At 40.0% G+C, this 26,483-nt stretch overlaps 1 protein-coding gene across 1 annotated transcript in view; it reads left to right on the top strand.

The window, feature by feature from the left end:
* The window catches only part of mindy2 (MINDY lysine 48 deubiquitinase 2), a 38,208-nt gene that overhangs the window by 3,442 nt on the left and 8,283 nt on the right, over positions 1–26,483 (top strand). Inside the window, exons 3-5 of the mRNA XM_051644350.1 lie at positions 8,499–8,563; positions 21,433–21,591; positions 25,836–25,938. Coding sequence (XP_051500310.1) covers positions 8,499–8,563; positions 21,433–21,591; positions 25,836–25,938 — 327 coding nt within the window. The remainder of the gene's footprint in view (positions 1–8,498; positions 8,564–21,432; positions 21,592–25,835; positions 25,939–26,483) is intronic.

Here is a 26,483-nt window from a genome sequence, read left to right on the forward strand (position 1 = left end):
AGTACCATCAACCTGTTGAGTAAGAGGAGGAGAAAAGTCTGCTTGAATATTTCTGACTACTCTTGCCTACAGCTTCATGTCACTAATTACTAGTTTGTGCTCAAGAAGAATATTTAAATTTGGCCACCATAGGGCATAAAATTATAGTAAGGATCATGCAGAAGCTAGGCATATCATCCTAATTATAGGATTGTATACTGTAATTTCACCAGACAGATTCAACAGACTCCCTGGTAAGACATGTTCTGCATGTACCTCTACATTAAAATCTTAGTCTGTCTATGCCTGCAGATAGTGTTGGACCTTCATATTTTTTTGCCAAACAAAATCATTTTTCAAGTTAAGTAGAACAACTGTTTTTGTTGGCCCAGAAAATGTATGTTGTCAGGTGCTGATGGACAGCACCAGATCAGGGGAATACCCAAGGGTCCATCCTCTCCTAATGTCAGACAATCCGGATGCCTATTTCAACCATGGCATGCTGACCTGTAACACTGAAGTGTTGCGTTACTCCAGTGTAACAGTTGCCAAGAGCCCAATTTATTGCACTGCCTAGTTTGAGTAATTTTTATATATATATATATATATCACACTGTATAGATATGATTGTAAAGTGTATCTCTGGTTAAGCACCACCCTGCTCGTCTTAAATATCATTGCTCATATTGGTGTAATAGAAACTTACTTGTTTTGTAGCTTCTAGGTATGAGTTGAAATTTATGATAACAGAAGTTAGTCAGACTCGAGACAGCCATGGTTGATCTGCTTGTTGTGAAACCTTATAATGAGTGTTATAACTGTAAGCAGTTTTATTTGACCTCGCACACTCTACAAATGCCAAGTATGAGATGAATATAGAGAGCAGTTCTGGAGGTGTAGTTCAAAGGTCAAAATATGTGCAGTGGTTTCTTCTCCTTAACACTCTTTGAAAACCATAGAAACATAGGATATTGACTGAATTCATAACCACAATAGAATAGGCCATTAGTGTCTTTTTTATTGTTTTATATATATATATTTTGAAACAGAATGTATAGACTTTATTAGCTTTACAAGCACGCTTGTTCAGTGGAGTGATGGTGGCCGCAGAGGATGTGGTCTTAAAATGGCATTTCTTACATGGGTGTGGTAACTGTGTGTATTTTCAGTTATAGAATTTGACAAACGTTTGCGTTTAAGACCCATTTATGCACTCAAAATGAGAATATTGATTGAATATTGATATAATGTGTGCTGGTATGGAAAATGTAATTATTTTAATTATTTAACATTTTAAATAACATTGACAAGAAAAAGAGGAGAAAACATTGTTGAGATGTTTGACTTTCTCCTTATCGAAAATTCTAAATGAGTTGCACGTTCAGTCAGTCATGCTGTGCTTTACACTGGGCCATTCATTTGTCACTTATCATATAAAATACTGAGGACAATAAGGCTTTGTTCACACTTCAGGAAAAAATCTGATTTTTTGGATGTAGTCACTCAAATCCGTTTAGATTTTTGTAGTCTGAACAGGACAAAAACACATTAAATATGATTTTTACAAGCCTCATCCAAACCACATTCGTAGGTGGTTTGGAATCCGATTAAAGTCTGATTTTTCTTAATGCGTCTCAGTCTGAACGGTCAGATCGGATTTCATGTGGATTTTTTCGTCATTTGCTGTGCACGACAGTTGTTATAATGTCAGGTTTTGCGACGAGAAAACATACTGCGCTCCAAACGGCATAATTAATGCCTTCACAGGGCACTTTGAATTTAATATAATTCAACGCAGTAGGATCGTTACAAACATAATTTTCAATAAAAATGACTTCAAAAGTGAGTTCAGCCTGTTTTATTACACATTTCAGCAAAACTCTCACAGTGGAAGGTAAACAGGGCATAGAGATCATCACTTCTGAATGAAACACCCATATGTCATTTATATGTTTCAGGCCATGCAAAGCACTGCAAATCTCTTATAATAACACAGACATTGGCTTAACTTACCCAAAAATATGTGCTAAGGTGCAGTAACCCATACCGGTTGCGAGAAACCACAAAGCGATAAAGTGTTGAATGCCACGCAAATATGGGATGCTTGAGCATTTTATCACAGGACGCAGGTCCTCGTCTCACCGTCCGACCTATTTATGATTTAGTATGGGACACAGAGCCTTAAATACGGGATGTTTCGCTCTCTGTTAAAATTCAGGACCCCAAGATAAGTGGCGTCCCATATGAGACGACGTAATTGCGGCCAAAATACAGGACATCCCCGCTAAAATGGGCAGCAATAACACTAGCAGCAACAAACATTGCGTATGCCACCTCTCCCATTTTTAAGCCCTTGTCTGTGCAGAATGTTCATACTCGGACACTGCCCTCATGAAAATCAATCAATGGTAAAACATCAATCGCTAAAATCTCATGCATGGTGAATATACGCAAGTTTTCTGCATTACCATGATAACTAATTTGGACATGATAGCAAAATCTACTGTAGTCTGAACAGAAAAAAATCTGATCTAGCCCCATGCAACTTGCAGTTTGAACAGTCACTCACAAAAATTGTATTTGAGGAAAAATCGGATTTTTCCTGCAGTGTGAACTGTGAACAGTGTGAACAATCATGCTAAGATGATTGCCTAAGACAATCATCTTAGGAGAGAAATCATTTCAAAAATATATTTGGCTTCAGTGGCTTTAAAATTCTGACTGGGCAGGCCCTAAAAAAATTTGGGCGACCACTAGATATTAGCGCATTATTAATTGTGCCAGTTGCAATGGATACAAAATGAAACATTGCTGCCTCGCTGTTGACTGAAGTTACAATAAAGTGGGAGATCATAATGCGTATAAAGAGATAGATACTAGGGACAACCACCTAAAGTGGAAAATAACCATCCTTTAGTAGCTTTGTGGTCAGTTTTGCTGCTTGGAAAACTTGACTACATTAAACATGCTTGGGGCCATTCACACCCCATTCCCAGCTGTCTGCCTTGAGACCACTAATGGAAGTATTCCTCTTATTGCTGAGCTGTTTGTAAGGATGACCATGTGATCTGAAGTATGCCTGACATAGAGAACAGAAATCCCCTAGACACAAACGGTGTCAGATGGAGAGTGTGGACACTGTGCATTTACTGTTGATCATTTGTCCTTCTTGTTCTACATTTACATTTACCTTTACAATGAAATGTTTTCAGAAGCATTGACTTTCCTGCTGAAGCTATGTGGATTTATGCCAGCATAGATAATGAGACTTCTATGAGACATGTACAGTTAGCTGCGCAGGCACACGTAAATTGCTTTTCTCTTTCCTAGGGGCTGCAAGCTGTTTAACTCCAGAGAATGGTGGTATACACATAATGGATGGTTTAATTCCATTAGTACGCATCCATCTTGCTCTGCTTCTCCACTGTACTTTACATTACTGTAATTGTTTCATTCCCGGGCAAAGTTAGTGGCCCATAAACAAACCCTTACCACTATAGTGGCACAGTCACTTCTGAATCTGACTGTCAATGAATACAAGTCACCACCATTAACTTTGGAACTGTAATAGTATGCCCCAGAATTAGGGCTGGGTTATATGGCTGCAAAAATTATATCTTGATATTATTCAGCTATTATTCAAATTTGACATATGTCTGGACAATTATGTATTTTTTCTAAAATGCCATTAAAAGTGTTTTTTTTGTTTTTGTTTTTGTTTTTTAATCAAAGGAATCATTTAAACCAAACAGCCATTGTAGCCAAGTTATTCTTGCACAGCCAGACCTATGACTGTGGCATAGGTCTGGGCTCTATAGCCACTTCAATTGGCCAAGAACTGCCTGTATACAGTGCATCCGGAAAGTATTCACAGCGCTTCACGTTTTGTTATGTTACAGCCTTATTCCAAAATGGATTAAATTCATTATTTTCCTCAATATTCTATAAACAATACCCCATAATTACAACGTGAAAGAAGTTTGTTTGAAATCTTTGCAAATTTATTAAAAATAAAAAACAAAAAAAAAATCACATGTACATAAGTATTCACAGCCTTTGCCATGACACTCAAAATTGAGCTCAGGTGCATCCTGTTTCCACTGATCATCCTTGAGATGTTTCTACAACTTGATTGGAGTCCACCTGTGGTAAATTCAGTTGATTGGACATGATTTGGAAAGGCACACACCTTTCTATATAAGGTCCCACAGTTAACAGTGCATGTCAGAGCACAAACCAAGCCATGAAGTGCAAGGAATTGTCTGTAGACCTCCGAGACAGGATTGTATCGAGGCACAGATCTGGGGAAGGGTTACAGAAAAATGTCTGCAGCATTGAAGGTCCCAATGAGCACAGTGGCCTCCATCATCCATAAATGGAAGAAGTTTGGAACCACCAGGACTCTTCCTAGAGTTTACCGCCCGGCCAAACTGAGCGATTGGGGAAGAAGGGCCTTAGTCAGGGAGGTGACCAAGAACCCGATGGTCACTCTGACAGAGCTCCAGTGTTTCTCTGTGGAGAGAGGAGAACCTTCCAGAGAACAATCATCTCTGCAGCACTCCACCAATCAGGCCTGTATGGTAGAGTGGCCAGACGGAAGCCACTCCTCAGTAAAAGGCACATGACAGCCCACATGGAGTTTGCCAAAAGGCACCTGAAGGACTCTCAGACCATGAGAAACAAAGATTGAACTCTTTGACCTGAATGGCAAGCGTCATGTCTGGAGGAAACCAGGCACCGCTCATCACCTGGCCAATACCATCCCTACAGTGAAGCATGGTGGTGGCAGCATCATGCTGTGGGGATGTTTTTCAGCGGCAGGAACTGGGAGACTAGTCAGGATCGAGGGAAAGATGAATGCAGCAATGTACAGAGACATCCTTGATGAAAACCTGCTCCAGAGTGCTCTGGACCTCAGACTGGGGCAAAGGTTTGTCTTCCAACAGGACAACGACCCTAAGCACACAGCCAAGATAACAAAGGAGTGGCTCCGGGACAACTCTGTGAATGTCCTTGAGTGGCCCAGCCAGAGCCCAGACTTGAACCCAATTGAACATCTCTGGAGAGATCTGAAAATGGCTGTGCACCGACGCTCCCCATCCAACCTGATGGAGCTTGAGAGGTCCTGCAAAGAAGAATGGGAGAAACTGCCCAAAAATAGGTGTGCCAAGCTTGTAGCATCATATTCAAAAAGACTTTAGGCTGTAAGTGGTGCCAAAGGTGCTTCAACAAAGTATTGAGCAAAGGCTGTGAATACTTATGTGATTTTTTTCGTTTTTTATTTTTAATAAATTTGCAAAGATTTCAAACAAACTTCTTTCACGTTGTCATTATGGGGTATTGTTTGTAGAATTTTGAGGAAAATAATTAATTTAATCAATTTTGGAATAAGGCTGTAACATAAAATGTGGAAGAAGTGAAGCGCTGTGAATACTTTCCGGATGCACTGTAGATCGAAAAGCCATCTAACTGACGTGTAAAGCGACCAGTCGGTTTTGACATTATGGGGTGTTTAGAGGAAGGGTTATCAGAGATGTATCATACCGTGATAAAAGACCAATGGCCCCCAAAGTTGGGGGGGGGGGGGGATAATTTATATAATGGCGCGCAAGTCTCCGCGAGCGATTGCTCAAAAAACACTTGGGAGAATAGCAGAAAATGTTTAGAGAATCTAAGTACAGCACAGAAAACCTGATTATAGAGAATTTCACAGACATAACAAACTAAACAAAGCAGAAAATGAAGCTCTGCTTATGGATATCTGCTTTACTTTATGCTACCAGCCTAAATCGAAACTTCTGAATATCTTTAAAAGATTTTTATGTCACTCATTCTATCAACACGGAACCTTTTGAACACAACTTGGGTTCCAGGCGGACTGATGAAACGTCCTATGTGCGTCTACTCGTGGAAGTTCCATCGAACCAGGCAATCAGATTTATGCTGATTGATCGAGAAATTGTTTTCCAGTTTTGTGTGCTATAAGCATCAGATGGTTAGTGCGTGGACTGTGGGTGGTCCGTTGGCGTGCCTTCTGAGGCTGAGACTATAGCCAAGTATAACTGAAAATGTTTAATGCATGAAATGAAAATCTAAAAATAGGCATGTTTTCCACATGTTTTTTTCTTTAAATGAACACAAGGAAGAGTGACATTTAATAAATTTAATTTAGATGCACCAATACAACAATACAGGAACAAACGCAGTATTACGTGCATATATTTAAAAAAAAAAAAAAATCTTTTTAATTAACAGGGTGTGCAAAAACTAAAAGTTTACTCACTTTTTGGAGCCCAGTTTAATTTTATTATATTATAATATAATAGTGAGTTATATTATGAGGATAACATTTGTTTTGTACAATAGTAATATATTTTTGTCGTACACAGACCATGTATTCACTGCAATAAATTTCAGCCTTTTGCACTTTAATAATCACATATGACAATACTGAGATTTTGATGATATTTTAATGAATTGTTCAGCCTGATGGATCGTGAAATTTAGAAATGTAGATGCAGATTAAAAAGCACTGTTGAATAAATACCCGACTATAAATTTTTGCCTTTTATGATGAAGAATTTTAATGCTTGTTGATGCCTAAGTGCTGCATGGTGCAATCATCTCAAACTATCATTGACTTTCAGAAGCAAATACTGTTAAGGCTTGTTGGAATAAAGTAAATGAGATCTGTAAAGAAGCAAGCAGTAGCAGAGGAGAGCCCCAGTATAGGAGAGAGGAAGAGATGAACGAAGGGAAGGAATGAGTGAGAGTGAGTATGAAGAGATCAGCTGGAAAGGAACTGAAAGAGAGATGAAGAGGCAGGAGTTGGAACGGGGGTTTTGGTGAGCAGAAAGAAGTGAAAGTGGCCCAAATGAACCTGCCTGTGCTGGGCCGCATTCTTGGCACCGATGAGAGGAAGCCAGAATCAGAGGGAGTGGGCTGAAAATAAAATAGCCAAGTTTCACATTTTCTTCTCATGTTCAAGGCTCAAAATCAAGGCTTCCTCTGGCATTTTGACTCACATGATATTGAAAAATGTGCCATTTGTTATTGAGTTAATAGGAAAATGACAAGCCATTGCAAAGCTTTGAAAGGTGTAGGTGAAAGATATGTGGGAATCAATAGCAATAGACTGTAATGGAGTAAATTAATTACTTTGATTTGGTTGTGATTTATTGGTCAGTACAGCTGGGCTGAACAATGGTCCTGTACTTGGAGAGATGCACATGTGTTTAGAATGTTAATGAGGTGGATGACAGGTACTTTGTTATTAGAGCAAAACCCAGGGTTAGTTCTTCCCATGTCTGCCAGCACCCGTTACCTCCCCCTGACCCTGATACAGCCCCCTGCACTGAACTGAAGGATACAATAAAAAAATGTGGCCGATACAATAAATACTTCTTTGAGAATCTTAGACCCTGTTAATAATGTCAAAAGTGTGGCCAGTGTCCGCTTGTGAGTGGATTTTGTTTAGGGAAGGTTTGATTTCATGACTATACACATCAGTCTATGTCATGTGTCACTGTATGTTAATGTTTGATGAACTCCTATGCATGTGTATGCATGGGTTTTTCCAAATTTTAAAATGCTTGTTTTGGCACAGCAAATATGAGTTACAGGAGCAGAGATTACTTTGCTGTTATTTGGGATGCATTAGTATGTTTGCATGCACTTTAAAAGTTTTATTTCAGTCAGACTAAAATAATAATTTGTCTTTTAAAATTTCATATAAACGCTTTAGTCTGACTGAAAACATACCAGACCAATACTAACGGACCTAGAAAAGCAATTGTAGCTCAGCTTCAACTAGCATGGTGACGTTAATCAGACCACAACTGGCCTTGGCATTGTGTGCATGCATGCTCCGAATGACAGGTGATGCTCATTGTGTATTTTACTTGTCTTTATTTGTCATCCTTTAAATATTCGATTACGCAATGTTTCGTGTATACTTGGACACACAGATGTATCTCAACTACATAAAAACCTGCTGTAGCTAAATCTAACTGAGTGTTTACACTACAAATGCATATGCAAATGTGAACACATGCATCCCTGATCACCTCCAAATGTGATTTGAGTGATTGTATCAAGACGCATTGGACTCTGTTTACACCTGTATTTCGTGATGTCTGCTTGAGATCTAAATGGGACTAAAATATCCTATCGGTTAAAAGTCGTCTCTTTCTTGGCTCTTCTCTTTGATTATCTTTTTGTCTAATTGTGACATGCTAATTTGACCTCATGAGCACTTTTAGCCTTTCCACCAAAACAGCTAGACTGCATTCTCTGATCCTGCTCACTTTATCACACAGTATTAGTTTAAATTTATGGTAAAGCTGGAGAAATCAGGCCTGTAAATCTACATATTTCTGTTTACTGAAAGTTTAAGTTTGTTAAAGGGAGAAGAGGAGAGTAATGTCTCCTGTGAGCATGTGCTTTTTTGATGAGTGCACTGTATCTAAAAAAATTTCCCTAAACATCCCACTCTTTTTTTTTTTGCTTCTTCACAACAGGAGACTATATCCTGGAGGCCAAGCCAAAAGAGATCTCCGAGGCTCAACGGTTGAACTACGAACAGGTAACAGAAACAGCTCATGACTCTCAGTACACAGACTATTAAAGATAGCCCCTCTGTTTATATAGCTCTCTATGTGTTTTTGTGGTGATTAACACTCACAGTTCTTACACTGTGAGTGTTTTACAGGAGAGCGAGGAGTGAGAGGTGAGGCCTTAGGCTCTGACAGAGGTGTGAGTGGTGCAGAGACACATGCAAACACTAACAGACAGACCGAAATCTTTCTCACATGGACAGACTGTTTGTCTCGCTTCTATTCTCAAAAGATCCTTTAGTTCTCATAGTGAGCATGTCTCTGTTCTCCGTCATTAAGCAGCCAGTTGTTCTCTGTGGGATCACAGTGCCTTTGGGCAGCAAGCTGTGGCAGTCATCTAGATCAGCACACATCTATCGCAACAGGAAATAAGGGCACAAAGCCATGGAATCACCACTGAATTAAAGGAATTGTGAGAACTGGTCCATTCCAGTCTAGATCCAACTGTTTATATAACAGCAGGAGTGAATATCATCATTGTGGTTGCACAGAGAGAGAGTATGAGGCCCTGCAGAGCTGTGTGCTCTGCAGCGTTTGACATGTAAAGAGATAGGGTCAAGAGAGACGGCTTATTTCTCCTCACACCACTGCTAGTGTCCAGCGATGCAGGTCAGGGACCAGTGAGTCAGAAAAGAGCCTGTGAAAAATAAAGGAGGGCCTTCTAATTGAACTTAAAAATTAACTCTTTTTTTTTTTTCATGACCTTTTTAAGCATTTCTTTTTTCTTTTTTCTTTTTTTTTTATTGCCATAATGAAAAAAAGGTCTCATTCTCATTTTATGTACAGTGTGTGTGTGTGTGTGTGTGTGTGTGTGTGTGTGTGTGTGTGTGTGTGTGTGTGTGTGTGTGTATATTAGAGCCTGACCGATATGGGATTTTTGAGACCGATGCCGATTTTAGAGAGGGAAAATTCACCGATTACCGATATGGTGGCCGATATATTTACTTTTTGAGCTGGAATGAAAACAGACCTTTTCTATGTGGATTTTTCACAGATTTTTCACCGATATGACTATGCAAAGGTACTCAGAAGGCTGCTTTCTTAAATATTTTTATCAAAGAATATTTGACATTATTATTATACATTGTAATTATAAATGCTGTCCATTAAAATAAAGAATAAATAAAATAAATAGCTAAATAAACATCAGTATTACTGTTTAGTATCAGTCAAATGCTGACTATATTAATACAGCCGAGACAAGAGATAAACGGTAGCAGCAGTGTTACACCGTATTCTGCTATACATGTTCAGGGGAAACTTTCAACGGTGGAAAACCAGATTTTTAAATATTACATTTTATAAATGACACGACTGGAATTGTTAGGTTAAAAGGGGTACCAAACTGTGAATCCTGAACAAAACAGTTTGGTGAATACATGTTTACTGATTAGCTTCAACTCAGCTGACAACAATGAAAGTAGCTACGTGATTAGCTAGTTAGCTATAAGCTCGTCGTCACAGAGAGTAAAAGACTGATGTTGTTTATTTTACTTTCCAGCATTGTGTCTCACCAACTAGGTAATAACATAGCATGAAATCAACACTCAACAGACACAATCCACCACCGCACCATTGTCCGCTGAGCTGCAAAAAGATGCTCTGATGTTTACCTTTCAATCTGCTACATTACTTACTGCACTGACAAACTATAGCTGGCTAACAGCAAACAGACATGAGTGACATGGTTGTCAGGAACAAGGTTAATGTTATATTAGTTATATTGAAAAGGGAAAATGTAATTGTTTATTTCATTTCCAGTATGTATTTCACAAACTAGTTAGCAACTTACCGGCACACAGCTCAACTCCGCCCTGTCTGCAGAGCCACCGTCAGCTCAGCCCTGTAAACAATGGAGTCAGCGCTGTAGCAGGGTGAGCAAGAGAAAGACACAGTGGGTGTGGCGTCAAGCCTCGGAGAGGCATTTATTGGAAACAATAATAAACGTAAAAATGTCCAAAAGGGGTAATAAAGTGTCCAAGGGGGAATAGTGTTCATAAAAAGGGAGAATCTGGCATCCTCGCGGTGAATGGGGCTCCGTGAAAGGGGCGGGGTAGTGTTCATAGGAAAGCCCAGGCACGGGCTGGGTCAGTTGGCCGCTCACGCGCCCCTCCAAAGTCCACGGTGCGTGGGGCGGCGTCATCACTGTCTTCCCAGTGAGGGGAAGGCAGCCCGGCATCTAGCCCGTCAGCGGCAATGTGAGCAGTTCACCCCGGCGACTCATTACGGCGTCCGGGGGTCCGAAGAAAAGGTCCGGCAGCGCGTCCACTCATCTGATCCCTCCCAGCTCTGGTCCTGGGTGTGCGAGTATGCCAGTGTGTGCACACATGGAGATTTGAAGCTGGCTCCCCGAGAAGAGGTGCACACTGCATTTTAAAGACAGCGGTGATGAAGCATTATCCCCATCAGGTGTGCTTCATTCACCGCTGACCAAACAAGGTTTATTAATTATGCACCTCTTCTCGCTCTCCAGCCCAACTCCCGTCGTGAGCCTGGCTGAAGGGCGGCCCTAAGAGGCGGGGCGACGATGACGAGCCAGAGGGGCCGATCATTCCGCCACAGAGCACACTCTGCTGGACAAACTACGCTATGACACCAATTCTAAAGCATTGTTATCTGCATTATATGTTCTGAAAAAAAGTTTTCATATCGGCAAAATAAACGCCGATACCGATATATCGGTGAAAGGCTAATATCGGCCGATAATATCAGTCGGGCACTAGTGTGTGTGTATATGTGTGTGTATGTATGTATGTATGTGTATATGTGTATATATATATATATATATATATAGATATATATATCTATATATATATATATATATACACACAGAAAAGTTGCCTTTTTTAAGCTTATTTGCCCAAATTGTATCACATTTTCTTAATAAAATGTGTTAATTTAAGCCTAAACATTTAAAAAAGCTTTAAATACAATAAACAAAACTGAAAATTTGGAACACCTGCTGTGACTTTCACCCTTTTCACCTCTTATGAGTTTGAATCCCTCATATACACTATATGGCCAAAAGTTTGTGGACACCATATGTGCTTGATGAACATTTGATTTCAAAACCTTAGGCATCAGTTTCCCCCCTTGCTGTAATGACAGCTTCCACTCTTTTGGGAAGGCTTTCCACTATACTGTATGTAGTAACATGGCTGCAGGGATTTGCTCTCATTCAGACACAAGGCTATCAGTGAAGTCAGGAACTGATGTTGGTCGATGGGGTCTGACTTACAGTTGCTGTTCCAGTTCACCCCAAAAGTGATCAGTGGGGTTCAGGTCTGGGCTTTGTGCAGGCCAGTCAATTTCTTCCACGCCAGACACAGTAAACCATTTCTTTATGGACCTCACTTTGTTCACAGGGGCATTGTCATGCTGGAACAGAAAAGGGCTATCCCCAAACAGTTGCCACAAATTTGGAAGCACACAAAGCCCAAGCCATTACACAAAGAAACACTAAGATTTTTCTTTACTGGATTTAATGGAGTAACCACATTCGTTAATTAGAAGGGGGTGTCCACAAACTTTTGGCCATATAGTGTGTGTGTGTGTGTGTGTGTGTGTGTGTGTGTGTGTGTGTGTGTGTGTGTGTGTGTGTATATATATATATACATACATACATACATACATACATATAAAATAACAGTTATTTCCAATCCTCGAATCTGATTGGACGAGAGACATTCCATGAGCACTGATGGTCTGACACCATCAGCACTCCGACGCTTCACTGTGTGTATCACTCCGCTTGTGTTCATGCCATTCTAAACTAAAGTGTAAGAGCAGTGCAGATGTGTTAAGAGCTACTGTTTGTCTTTTTTTTTTACATGTATTTATTTATTTTTTTACATTATATATGTTAGCCAGCAGGTGGTGGCAAAAGATAATTTTTATATGTAGTATGAGCCAGTTAGGTGATGTGAAGTGAATCCGCGTCAGCCAGTGTTTACATACAGCATGTATTACTACTACACTACTAAAGCTAGGAAATAGCTTTAAACGAACAACTTCAGCATTATGGCTCATCACAGCTGAGAGACACAACAGACTGATTAATTACACAAACTGAAGGCGCTTACCTCTTATCGGACTTTCCACATTGGAGTGGACACACTGTGTAAAATGGTGGAGGACATTGCGGTTTCTATAGTGAAAGACTCTTGCGCACCGGCTACTGCAAAATAGGGAGAAATACCCCGGCTTGGACAGCTACTTTTCCACTAAGAAAGCTGATCTTCAGAAAGCTGACAGCATCTCTGCTTGGGTGTGGCAACAGGTGATCGCACACACTCCATATCTCTTTCTCTCTCTCTCTCTCTCTCTCTCTCTCTCTCTCTCTCTCACTCTCTCACTCTCTCTCTCTCTCTCTCTCTCTCACACACACACACACACACACACACACATCCATCCTTGTTTATCCAATAACTTGTTAGAAACAGCACAAGCTGTGATACTATTTCTGAAGTGAAATTTTTGAATTACTAACAGAGGCTTGGACGCATCATTTGGTTTGAACCAGCAATATATATATATGTTGTATATAAGCAATATCACACTCGCAATCGTGCGATATGACCCTAAATCAGCACTGCTGTGATTACCTGTGGATGTAGTTTTAGGCCTACCTTCAAACATAGTGCCTCTTTGCTTGACATCATTGGAAAATCAAAAGAAATCAGCCAGGACCTCCACAAGTCTGGTTTATCCTTGGGAGCAATTTCCAAAGGCCTAAAGGTACCATGTTCATCTGTACAAACAATAGTACGCAAGTATAAACACAATGGGACCATACAGCCATCATACCACTCAGGAAGGAAACGCATTCTGTCTCCTAGAGATGAACGTATTTTGGTGCGAAAAGTGCAAATCTATCCCAGAACAACAGCAAAGGACCTTGTGAAGATGATATAGAAACATGTAGACAAGTATCTGTATCCACAGTAAAACGAGTCCTATATCAACATAACCTTAAAGGCTGCTCAGCAAGGAAGAAACCACTGCTCCAAAACCACCATAAAAAAGCCAGACTACAGTTTGCAAGTGCACATGGGGCAAAGATCGTACTTTTTGGAGGAATGTCCTGTGGTCTAATGAAACAGAAACTGAACCGTTTGACCATCATTATGTTTGGAGGCTTGCAAGCCGAAGAATACCATCCCAACCGTGAAGCATGGGGATGACAGCATCATGTTGTAGGGTGCTTTGCTGCAGGAGGGACTGGTGCACTTCACAAAATGGATGTCATCATGAGAAAGGAAAATTATGTGGATATATTGAAGCAACATCTCAAGACATCAGCCAGGAAGTTAAAGCTCGGTCGCAAATGGGTCTTCCAAATAGACAATGATCCCAAGCATACCTCCAAAGTTGTGGCATAATGGCTTAAGGACAACAAAGTCAAGGTATTGGATGGGGTGTAACGGTTCGAATTTCTCACGGTTCGGTTTGTATCACGGTTTAAGGGTCACGGTTTCGGTACGGTTCAGTATTTGCTTTGTTCAACAACAACAACAAAAAAATTATATTATTGCCAAATCCAAAGAATAATCTATTTGGTAAATACTTTAACAGGTTTGCCCTTAAATAACAGCCATTGTTTTAGAACAGTAACCATAGATTAACCATGGCATTTGTAGTAAAATCATAGTAACCACAATATAAACATGGTTACTGTCATGGTTACAATATACTGCAAATTCATGGTTACTATATAGAAACTACAGTATCACTGTTATAAAACCATGGTTAATTGTATCAAAACCATGATTTCTGCTCAGAAAACCATGGTGATAACAGCTTACTACAATATTACTATAGTAAAACTATGGTTAATTTTTGTCAGGGTCCTTAACTAAAAAAAACATTTTCTCTAATTACTAAATCAACATTTTAACTTAATACCTACACTATTACGCTGCATGCATCAACATAAAGTGCACTTCAAACTCATCTCAACATATTCAATATTCAGAAGTTGTACATCACTATAGAAGGAATAACATTGCTATTAGAATGCAAACGAGAAGGGATGTTGTGATAATGCAGCTTGAGTATTTTAATCATTTGTGGAAATCCCACATGAACACCCCAACTGCTTCAGTTATTGTTTCATGTCTGTCCGAACAAATGCCTGCTTAAAAATGGAAGGGAGTGTGTGCAGTTTCGGCTCACCTGCGGCTCTTTCCCTGGGTGATGTCGGCATAAATTATTAAGCATGTATCAATGTATTACTATAACGGCATCTTAATGCCATTAATCAAAGTGCATTATTGACTCTTGTGATTGATTACAGCCGCGCGAGGAAACAGGAAGAACTTGCGTGCGTATTTTAAATAAACCCTCACGTGCGTATTTTAAATAAACCCTCACGTGCATTATTGACATATATTACCAGTATACAGCACTCGTGTCGAGCAATGTCTGCAAACAGTGCCCGTTTTGTAAATGTCTTTTTACCATCGCTGTTATAATTGACTGCAAAAAGAAAATTTTCCCAGAAAGGAGAAACGCAAGGGGCTTCTCTATCAGCGTTTCATTTTCTCCACTTGCCATTTTCAATCACACACAATGCTTGCAGAACAGTGATGTCATCAGGTTGACCCATGTGAAACACGGGTGGAGCGTATCCATTTACAAATCCATTCAGGTGCATTAGCGGAGGTTGTAACTGTGCCTGTCTGCTTGATGCTTTGTTTTCTTGACCAAAACCTTGTGCTCCAGATGCGTCATTAAATGTGAGGTGAACCGATTGCGGTGCCGGTTCGTTTTTTTTTTACTGAGAACCGTTACACCCCTAGTATTGGAGTGGCCATCACAAAGCCCTGACCTCAGTCCGATAGAAAATTTGTGGGCAGAACTGAAAAAGCGTGTGCGAGCAAGGAGGCCTACAAACCTTACTCAGTTACACAGTTCTGTCTGGAGGGATTCAAGCAAAATTCCAGCAACTTATTGTGAGAAGCTTGTGGAAGGCTACCCAAAATGTTTGACTGAAGTTAAACAATTTAAAGGCAATGATACCAAATACTAACAAAGTGTTTGTAAACTTCTGACCCACTGAGAATGTGATGAAAGATATAAAAGCTGAAATAAATCATTCTCTCCACTATTATTCTGACTTTTCATATTTTTAAAATAAAGTAGTGTTCTTAACTGACCTAAGACAGGGAATGTTTTCTACAATTAAATGTCTGGAATTGTGAAAAACTGAGTTGAAATGTATTTGGCTAAGGTGTATGTAAACTTCTGACTTCAACTGTGTGTGTGTATATATATATATATATATATATATATATATATATATATATACACTATATTGCCAAAAGTATTCGCTCACCCATCCAAATAATTGAATTCAGGTGTTCCAATCACTTCCATGGCCACAGGTGTATAAAATGAAGCACCTAGGCATGCAGACTGCTTCTACAAACATTTGTGAAAGAATGGGCCACTCTCAGGAGCTCAGTGAATTCCAGCGTGGTACTGTGATAGGATTCCACCTGTGCAACAAGTCCAGTCGTGAAATTTCCTCTCTACTAAATATTCCACAGTCAACTGTCAGTGGTATTATAACAAAGTGGAAGCGATTGGGAATGACAGCAACTCAGCCACGAAGTGGTAGGCCACGTAAAATGACAGAGCGGGGTCAGCGGATGCTGAGGCGCATAGTGCGCAGAGGTCGCCAACTTTCTGCAGAGTCAATCGCTACAGACCTCCAAAGTTCATGTGGCCTTCAGATTAGCTCAAGAACAGTGTGTAGAGAGCTTCATGGAATGGGTTTCCATGGCCGAGCAGCTGCATCCAAGCCATACATCACCAAGTGCAATGCAAAGCGTTGGATGCAGTGGTGTAAAGCACGCCGCCACTGGACTCTAGAGCAGTGGAGACGCGTTCTCTGGAGTGACGAATCACACTTCTCCATCTGGCAATCTGATGGACGAGTCTGGGTTTGGCGGTTGCCAGGAGAACGGTACTTGTCTGACTGCATTGTGCCAACTGTGAAGTTTGGTGGAGGGGGGATTATGGTGCGGGGTTGTTTTTCAGGAGCTGGGCTTGGCCCCTTAGTTCCAGTGAAAGGAACTCTGAATGCTTCAGCATACCAAGAGATTTTGGACAATTCCATGCTCCCAACTTTGTGGGAACAGTTTGGGGATGGCCCCTTCCTGTTCCAACGTGACTGCGCACCAGTGCACAAAGCTAGGTCCATAAAGACATGGATGAGCGAGTTTGGTGTGGAAGAACTTGACTGGCCTGCACAGAGTCCTGACCTCAACCCGATAGAGCACCTTTGGGATGAATTAGAGCGAAGACTGCGAGCCAGGCCTTCTCATCCAACATCAGTGTCTGACCTCACAAATGCGCTTCTGGAAGAATGGTCAAAAATTCCCATAAACACACTCCTAAACCTTGTGGAAAGCCTTCCCAGAAGAGTTGAAGCTGTTATAGCTGCAAAGGGTGGGCCGACGTCATATTAAACCCTATGGATTAAGAATGGGATGTCACTTATGTTCATATGCGTCTAAAGGCAGATGAGCGAATACTTTTGGCAATATAGTGTATATATATATATATATATATATATATATGTGTGTGTGTGTGTGTGTGTGTGTGTGTGTGTGTGTGTGTATATATATATATATATATATATATATATATATATATATACACACACACACACACACACATACATATATATATATATATATATATATATATATATATATATACACACACACACACACACATACATATATATCTCACAGGCTTTGTGAGAGTCAACCAGTTTAATATTGCTAATAGTTTAGTAGAATATTCACATTTCTGCTAGAGTGTATTTATTGCCATCTTAATCTATTAATTTTTAAATCTCAGTTTGAAGTTGAGTCTATTTTTGTATGCGAGTTTGAGGATGTGAGGATTAAGATTGTTGTGTTCCTGTGTCAGTGTGTGTGTGTCCTTGTTTATTGGCTTGTGAGTAGGTGGAAGCTGACTGGATTCGTGCTGTTGTTTAAGTGCAGGATTTACAACAGCTGTTGTTAAATTGCTTGTCTACTATGGAGAGGTTAGTGTTGTTTTTTTGTTTTTTTAGAGTGTGGCACTTCCATAGATGATAAAACATATATATAGTATCTTAAAGAAGGTTTTATACAGCTTAGGCTGTATCAAGTGTGAATGAGCTTCATTCAAGCTCCCTACGCTTTGTCAGCTGACTATCCTAGGCCAGTGCTATGGCTCTATGTGTGTGTGTGTGTGTGTGTGTGTGTGTGTGTGTGTGTGTGTGTGTGTGTCTGTGTGTGATGACGATTAGTGGAAGTGAAAGCTTTTTTGGCAGTTAGAGGAAATGAGAGAAGGACACTCACAAAGAGTTCTGGAAGAACTTCATGAATGTTTTTTTTTTGGAGGGGGGGGGTGGGATTTTCCCCCTTTTTCACCCAACTTGGAATGCCCAATTCCCAATGCGCTTTTAAGTCCTCGTGGTCGCATAGTGATTCGCCGCAATCCGGGTGGCAGAGGACGAATCCCAGCTGCCTCCGCGTCTGAGACCGCCAACCCGTGCACCTTATCTCGTGGCTTGTTGAGCGCGTTGCGACCACGAGGAGGTAACCCCATGTGACTCTACCCTCCCTAGCAACCGGGCCAATTTGGTTGCTTAGGAGACCTGGCTGGAGTCACTCAGCACACCTTGGGATTCAAACTAGTGAGCTAGCAAACTCCAGGGGTGGTAGCCAGCGTCTTTTACCACTGAGCTACCCAGGCCCCCAAACTTCATGAATGTTGACCAATCAAAGGCCTGTCGGCTCTCTATGTCTGCCGATCTGTGTGTTTAGACTGTGCAAACAGTGTGCAGTAACATAATCTTAGATATGATTCAGAAATTTAGAGGACTGTGTTTGTCAGGCTCTTGGTTTGCTGTGTTTGATATGTGTAATAGATGTGTTGATTGTGTTAAAGCATTTATAGCCATCACAGGGAGTATCACTGAACAGAAGAAAGAGAGAGAGAGAGAGAGAAAGAATAGTGGGCTGAAAGTGGGTCAGTGCAGTGGATCAGAAAACCTGGCAGGGGCTCAGGGACAGAGCCGGGCCACACACAGGCTGGGCATGGGTTGGGGTAGCAACCAGTGCCAAGCTCAACGAGGCTGAATGGGAGCTGTGGGTGGATGGATCTTGGCTGATCTGTCAAACCTCTAATGCTCACCCGACCCTGGTGCCAGTTCTGCATTCTCTCGTCCACCCACTGCCCATCGGGTCAGCCTGTGCCAGTGATTCATCCTGGCCTGTTTTCCCGGAGAGCATGGAGTCAGATTTACCAACAACATGACTAAGCAGTTCTGTGGATTTATCTGGTGTTGGGCTGTTTTGGAAACATCATACTTTGGTATCGAGCTGCAAGATGATGACCTGTGTCATTCTAAACTGAGTCAAAGTGAGATGCATCAAAAGCTACATTCAAAAAGAAGCTGAATATACTTGTCAACATGTTTCTAGTAGAGGTCGACAGATGGTGAGTTTTGCGGATACCGACAACTAAGGTGGAAAGGTGGAGAAAGATAATAAAGATTTCAATAAAGCTTATAATCGATGACCGATTAATCAGCCGTTAGTTTTTAAAATAAATGTATATAATGTTTAAAAAAAAAAAAAAGTCTTGGTTTTCTTTAGTATGACGGGCACTGAAATAGAGGCTACAAGAGTTCAAAATGCAGTTTATTGTTCAACCAATCCTAATCCCAATAATAACCTGAAAAAACAAAGATTTGGTGCGTTACTCAGGACTTTTATGTTCAAAGCTATGATGGTGGCATACAGAATAGTCACTGGGTCTGCTCCAGTTTACCTAAAATCATTCCTGCAGAGCTACATTTCCACCAGAAGGCTGCAGTCCGCAAATGACCAGCGACATCCTCTCTGTCTTCAAATACGGCTAAAGACAACTTTTTTTGAGCACTTGACCATACACTTAAAATAATAATTATAAAAAAAATTCTTGTTGCACTCTAATCTGTCTTGGCTTGTCCTTTTCTAATGCAACTGAAACTTTGTTATGAAGCACTTTTCGTTTTACTGTCTCCTTAAGATGAATCGCTTATGTTGTGTCCTTCCTCATTTTGTAAATCGCTTTGGATAAAAGCATCTGCTTAATGAATAAATATAAATGTTTTAAACATAAACAAGCCCGTAAACAATGCACCTCTTATTTTTACTCTCATTTTGAAACGACTGAGACTTTGCTCCATCACAATGCTCTATATTTAAAGGTGCACTCAGTAACTTTTGCATTTGTGTCATCTTGGACCTACAGTGACAACTAGCTGTGTGGATGCAGCATCATTCTAAATCAAAATCAATAGTTTTTAGTTACAGAATTCATTTTACACAGTCAGCCATGATTAATTTAATCCATGAATCAAAGTGCCCAATAACAGGAGGGTTACTGAGATTAAGCAAATATTATTCGGCTGGTCATGTGATTCCAACTTGGCAGCCCCCATGAGGAGACTGTCTTTTATAAGGTTAATGATATGAGTGGAGCCTTCATCTCATGTTATTGCTCATGATTTTATACCTATGTTTCAAAATTACTATTAATTTCTTTGAGTAAAAGTTTAATGAGGAAAAAATTACTGAGTGCACCTTTTAGTATTAACCAAATTAAGCTTTTATATCCTATATATTCACCAGATGAAGGGTTTTGTATATACAGTATTTCACCAGATGAAGTTAAATGAGGACTAAAGTTTATTATTATTAACAAGATATGAAGTTTAAGATGCAATGTATATGCTGACGGGGCACGTTTCCATGTAGTCTCGAGAGATCAGCATTGGTATCAGCCATTTTTTTTATAAACGATATCGGTCGATCACTAGTTAAGATGTGCTGTATGAACTAAACTGCAGTCGACACCTATTTGCTTGTCACACCATTTTATGTATGACATGTAAAGTAACTCCTTTCAACCACCACACGTTTTTACTATTTTTAGGCCTGTTAGCCTGTCAGGCCATTACTGTCAGACATTGCAGATAAAATGTATTTGGGCGGAGGAGGGAATTCAAGAAAATAACTGAATTGGGCATAAACGGAAACGGTTCCGCATCATGGCTTTTACTATATTATGTATTTTATCACATCTGGAATGTTGTATTGAACAAACATCATCCAACACTGGAAATATCCAAGTTTAAATGGAATCCCAAATATAACGCTCAAACTGCATCTGAGTGGACTGAATGGAGCTGAACTACATGAAAGTGCAAGGAAATCCCCTGTAACCTCAGAAAATGGCCTGGGCTTCCAGGGATTCATGGTGTATGATATATCATGTGGTTGTTTTTATGTGTGGTAATGTGTTACAAGCACTAATCCCAATAACTGTCCACACACACACACACACACACACACACTCTCTGAGCTGTGACCAGTCAGCATAACAGATGGTCTAATAGTGAGTCCTTTAAAAGTGAGAGATGGACAGAATATTTTGGTATTCTGGATCATAATACCAAATGAAGAAAATGCATACGTACTTTTGACACTTTAACTGTAATGTCATGCAGTGGAGCTTGTGTTTGTGAGTCTGCAGCTGTAAATTGACCAGCAGAGCTGCTCTGTTTGACAGTGCCGTGAGTAAGTGGAGGCTTATTATGGTCAAAACAAAGGTGCTCAGAACATTATGGTTGCTGGTCTGGAGTCATATTTCATGTTGTTTTCTCTTAGAAATGTTGCACATGGAGCCTAGATGAGCTTGTACACTGTGATATATCAAGATGATTTGGTGTTTTGTGTCACAAATTGTTGTATGTTATTCCTTTTTTTCTCTTCTCTCTCTCATTCAGAACATGAGTGATGCCATGGCAGTGCTGCATAAACTGCAGACAGGTCTGGATGTGAACGTTAAGTTCACAGGTGTGCGGGTGTTCGAATACACACCTGAGTGCATCGTCTTCGATCTGCTGGATATCCCGCTGTACCACGGATGGCTGGTTGACCCACAGGTTAGTGGCCTGATTCACCTCTTTATGGAAAATGCAGGGAATCATCTAAGCCCCATTGAAACTTTTGAATCATAGTCAGCACATGATATCATTTGTTGGCTTTTTTTTTTTTTTTTTTTTTTTTAATACCTTTATTTTAGACAAATCTTAGTTTAGCTACTCGCTTAATGTCACAGCTGTCACGATTATGAAATTTGGTTGATTAATTGTCAAACAAATAATTGCGATTATGACGATTAATTGTCTATTTTAGGGCTCTCACAATTATGATGATTAATTGTCTGTTTAATGGCTTTCACGATAATGACGATTAATTGTCATACTTTTGTCATAGGTGTATGTGTGCTTTATAAACCTTAAGGAGTCAATTATTCGTATTAAACTTTTACATGATTTCCTTTAAGGCTTTAAAAACTTATGAATGACATTAAAAATGATATTTTAAACGTCTTTAACTACTAAACTTTAGTCTTGGTCCAGTTTGCATTTACACTGTTGTTGTTGGAACCCAGCCAACCTGAATAGCTATTATATATTATTATGCAACAGTAAAATATTTGTTAAATTCTTTGCTTTCACATTATTAATTTTTAAACCCACAAACCTTATTTCACATGAAAAAAGACCTTTTGAGATTTTGTTTCTCAAAAGCCCCGTACACACATGCAGTAACTTTCAAAAGCGCCCCCGATTAGAGTGACAGCAGTAGGAACGCCCACTAGTGACTTCACAACACAGGAACAAGCGACTTCAAGCAACAAAGTTGCTGCATGTGTTTACGGGGCATGACATCAGCTCCTCTGTGTCACTGCATGTCATTAACACTGCATGTATGAACCCACAACTACAAATAACATTTGCCATTACATAATTATTCAATTAAAGTGAAACCGGAGCACTTTCCATTCGCTAAAATCCTCATTTATAATTTCAGTGCAGTTTGGCTTGAAAACCTCCACAAACACTGCGTGCATCAAAGTTTCAAGTCCTGTTCAGAAGCTGTTAATCTTCATGCGCTCTTCAGGAGCTGCACTCAGTGCAGTCGGCAGTGTTGCTGAGTGACTCGGAGACACTCAAACAGGCTGCTCATTCCCTTATTTGGACAGTAAAATGTGATTTGAATTTAAAGGTGAAGTAGGTCATTTCTGCTACTAGTGGCACCAAATGGAATTACACAAAGTATGTTTTCAAACAACCTTAGCCAACACACCTTAGGCCCTGTCCCAATTGGCATCCACAGCCCTTGCGGTCTTCCTCTAAGTGCAGACTTTGGTGACGTAAGCGAGTGCAGACTGATGAGGTGCTAGTCAGCAAGTCCATGGTGGAGCATGAATGGTAAAAGTGTGCATTTGGGACAGACTTCAATCAGATGATGCATTTTTTACATTATGTTTTATATACATGGGGCTTAACAAATTATTATTTGAAAAAGTCATGGCATTGATAGGGTAAATGAACATACTTTAAACTCACTCTCAAATAATTCCAAGCAACACACTGACAATAAAGCATTAGATAATTTATTCAGGAACCTCTGAAAAACAAAGCACACATAGAACTACAGCAACAAAACCCCATCGTTTAAAATCTTTAGAGAATAAATAAACATGATTCAGACACATGGATGGTTACAGGCAGGTGCTTAGAACACAGTAAAATGTACAGAAAGATCATTCTGCCATATATTCACAAAAATAGTTATAAAATACATACAGCCACACTTCTGCAGGTATACATATCACTTTTAGACCAAATGTTGCTATATCAATAAATATAAGCAATCTTACAAGCTGCAGCCATGTACATTAAATTATTTTCTCCTGTCTTGATATTTTAGAAACTCATAATTCTAAAATCCTCTTTGAATCAACAGTTGCAAAGGTTTAATGTTAGGTTACTTTTATGAACTTAAAACTTCCCCGAAAAAACTATTCAGTAAACTGAATAGGAGTAATTCCATATCTCTGGATAATTAAATAAAACAAAGTTTTGACCCAGTTCTACACATCAGACTTAAGTGTTACTATGTACACATGATAAGCAAGTGATCCGCCGTTGACAATCAGTAAAAAAAGATTATTCAAATCCATTTTTAATCCGCGATTGACATCGCCTTGTCCGCCATGTTTTATCCTCTGGCTCGGAAACTCCAGTCAGCTGTGAATGGTTGAGAGGATCAGTAGCGGTGACTGTTGGGTAATAGTCAAGTCATTTTTATTTGTATAGCGCTTTTCACAACACACATAGTTTCAAAGCAGCTTTACAGAAGATCAGGCATTAACAGAAGATAAAACTGTAATATAACTGTAATGTGTGTTTAAAAATAAGTAATTAAATAATAATTGTATTTATAACCCCAGTGAGCAAGCCGAAGGCGACTGTGGCAAGTAACACAAAACTCCATAAGATGTTGGTTAATGGAGAAAAATAACCTTGGGAGAAACCAGGCTCACTGTGGGGGCCAGTTCCCCTCTGGCTAACATCATGAATAGAATGCCAATATTATTTATGTGTAGTGCAAGTCATGGTTTAAAATTATTAAACTAATTAAGTGTTAAGGGTCAGTGTTTAAAACAAAGATTTTATATGAACTGTAAGATTAATGACTAATGTCTTTGAAGTTCAGCCTGGATTAACTGCAAAAATTCACATAGATGCATTGTCCTTTGTTAGTTGGCTGATGAAGTGTTTTGTTGGCAGTTAATTGATAGTCTGTGTATTCTATTTCAAGAGTGTAGTCCATAATTAGACCAAGGTGATGCAGGCAGAGATCAGTTAGGTGCATCGCAGTTCAACCTGGCCGGTAATTTTGGCGAGGTCTATCCTAAATCCAAGGTTCAGGCAATGGCATATGAAGTATCCCATGTCTTATGGTTGGAGTTGGCATCAGTTCATCCTCTGAAGTCCATTGTAATAGTCCGCTGTGAAGCCCACGTGGATGTGGGCTCAGCCGAAGTGCGCATTTAGGGTGCAAAGAGGGAGCACCCCTCGGAGTGCTAAAATGTCAAATGGGACACCCTATGGTGGACTTTGCGGGAATGCGCAAATTAAGGCCACAAGACCGGAAGTCCACATCAAATGGGCCATTTGAGACAGGGCCTTAGACTCATCAGGCCCTTTCGCACTCTCTGATTCCCTATGAACAAATAGGCTATACTAAATAAAAGGTGATAAACATTTAACGTTATAATGAACAAGACTACTATAACATTAACGCACTGGACAGAAAGCATGGCAGAGGAATCGGGTCATCCGATGACATCGCCGGATTGGACGGCAGCTGGGTGTGCGGTGCGAGGGATCCAGCACATGATGTAGGATTGTTCTTCTGGTAACTAGTAAGCGTAACGACAGTGCTGTTTCTGGCCATTTTGGCGCCCTAGGCGAGATCACTGTTGTTGCACCTTGTAAATCTGACGCTAATGTTCACTCTGGTTTTACTCCGTTCTCTCTGTCTCTAGGCGGTGCTAACTTTCTTTTCCTCTGCATACGTCTGCCATGGTTTTTCATATTCCCCCGGCTGAAAAAGTAGCCACGCCTGAAACTCATGCTATAGATTGAGCTAGAAAGGGATAGGTGGAGCTGGGCGGCCCGCTCAAAATATAAATCTCAATGTTTTTATAATGCCTGGGTGGCTCAGTGTTTATACTTTTGGGGAAGGTAAACCCACGAATGGCTTACTTATCATTGTTAATGAACAATAAACTGGGATAGTAGAACATATTTTGACATAAAAAAAGTTGTATACTTCACCTTTAAAGTGAACAATAATCTCAGATAACTGCAGTTAGATCAAATAACCGTGATCAGCCGATTATTTAATAATCGTGACAGACCTATCTGCAACACTAGCAAACTGCTTAAATAATGATTGCTTTCAAATTAGTTTCCCAAATCTCGTACCACCTCTTTCTTCCATTGTTTGAACAAACAGATAGTTCCATCCCAAATTCAAACCATTGGTTAAGCCAGAAGTTGACATGCTGGACCACTTAAACAGAACAATTCTTCAAAAGTATGCAGTATTGGACAGCATTTTCGATGAGAGGCATAAACAGAAAAATCAATGCGTTTTCAAGCGAAAACATAATAGTGTGTACGTGGCCTCAAACGGGGATAGTAAAAAGCATTTTAACTACATAAAATTACACTTCACTTTGAATATTTATGCTAAATGTTTGATTCGACAAGGAGTTCACAATGAGAAACGGACCTTGTCTTTCTCTTGATCTGTCTGTCTGTAGATGGCAGATATTGTAAAGGCAGTGGGGAACTGCAGTTATAATCAGTTGGTGGAGAAGATAATCAGCTGTAAGCAGTCAGACAGCAGCGAGCTGGCCGGGGAAGGTGGGTGTTCACAGTTTTTTTTTGTCTATCATCATCTGCTTTTCCTTTCACACAGTCATCCAGGCTTCCTCATAAGGCAAGTGCTCATCTGTAGTGAACCCCCTTCTGGCTCTGTGCACTTAAATGCAAAGTTCACTTTGTTAGAATGTTGTGAGTTCACTCTTTGTCAAGTTTCAGTGTATTTGGATGCATTTTTGTATCGGACACACATTTATCCCTGTTCTAAATTGTTCCTTTTCCTATTGCATCATGCAATAAACAACTATCACAGTGGTGTGAGTCTGTTAAGATACAAGAGTAAAGTGTAGCTAAATTAATCTCATTTTATATGCTGTCTTTTTTTTCTTAGCTCTGTCTGAGACCTTCTCTTGCTCCTGTTCACTCACTATTTGTCTGTCTGTTTGTGTCTAAATATATCTCCCACGCCATCTTTCCTCGCTCTTTCTCTGTGCGTATATCAGAATACAGGCTGTCTGTCTCTGTTTCTGCACTGATAATGTGCCCTTTTCTATCTCTTATGGGCTGTCTGCCTGGTTATGTCTCTC

Source organism: Myxocyprinus asiaticus, chromosome 2 (assembly GCF_019703515.2).
Source record: "Myxocyprinus asiaticus isolate MX2 ecotype Aquarium Trade chromosome 2, UBuf_Myxa_2, whole genome shotgun sequence".
In the NCBI taxonomy this organism is placed as follows: Eukaryota; Metazoa; Chordata; class Actinopteri; order Cypriniformes; family Catostomidae; genus Myxocyprinus; species Myxocyprinus asiaticus.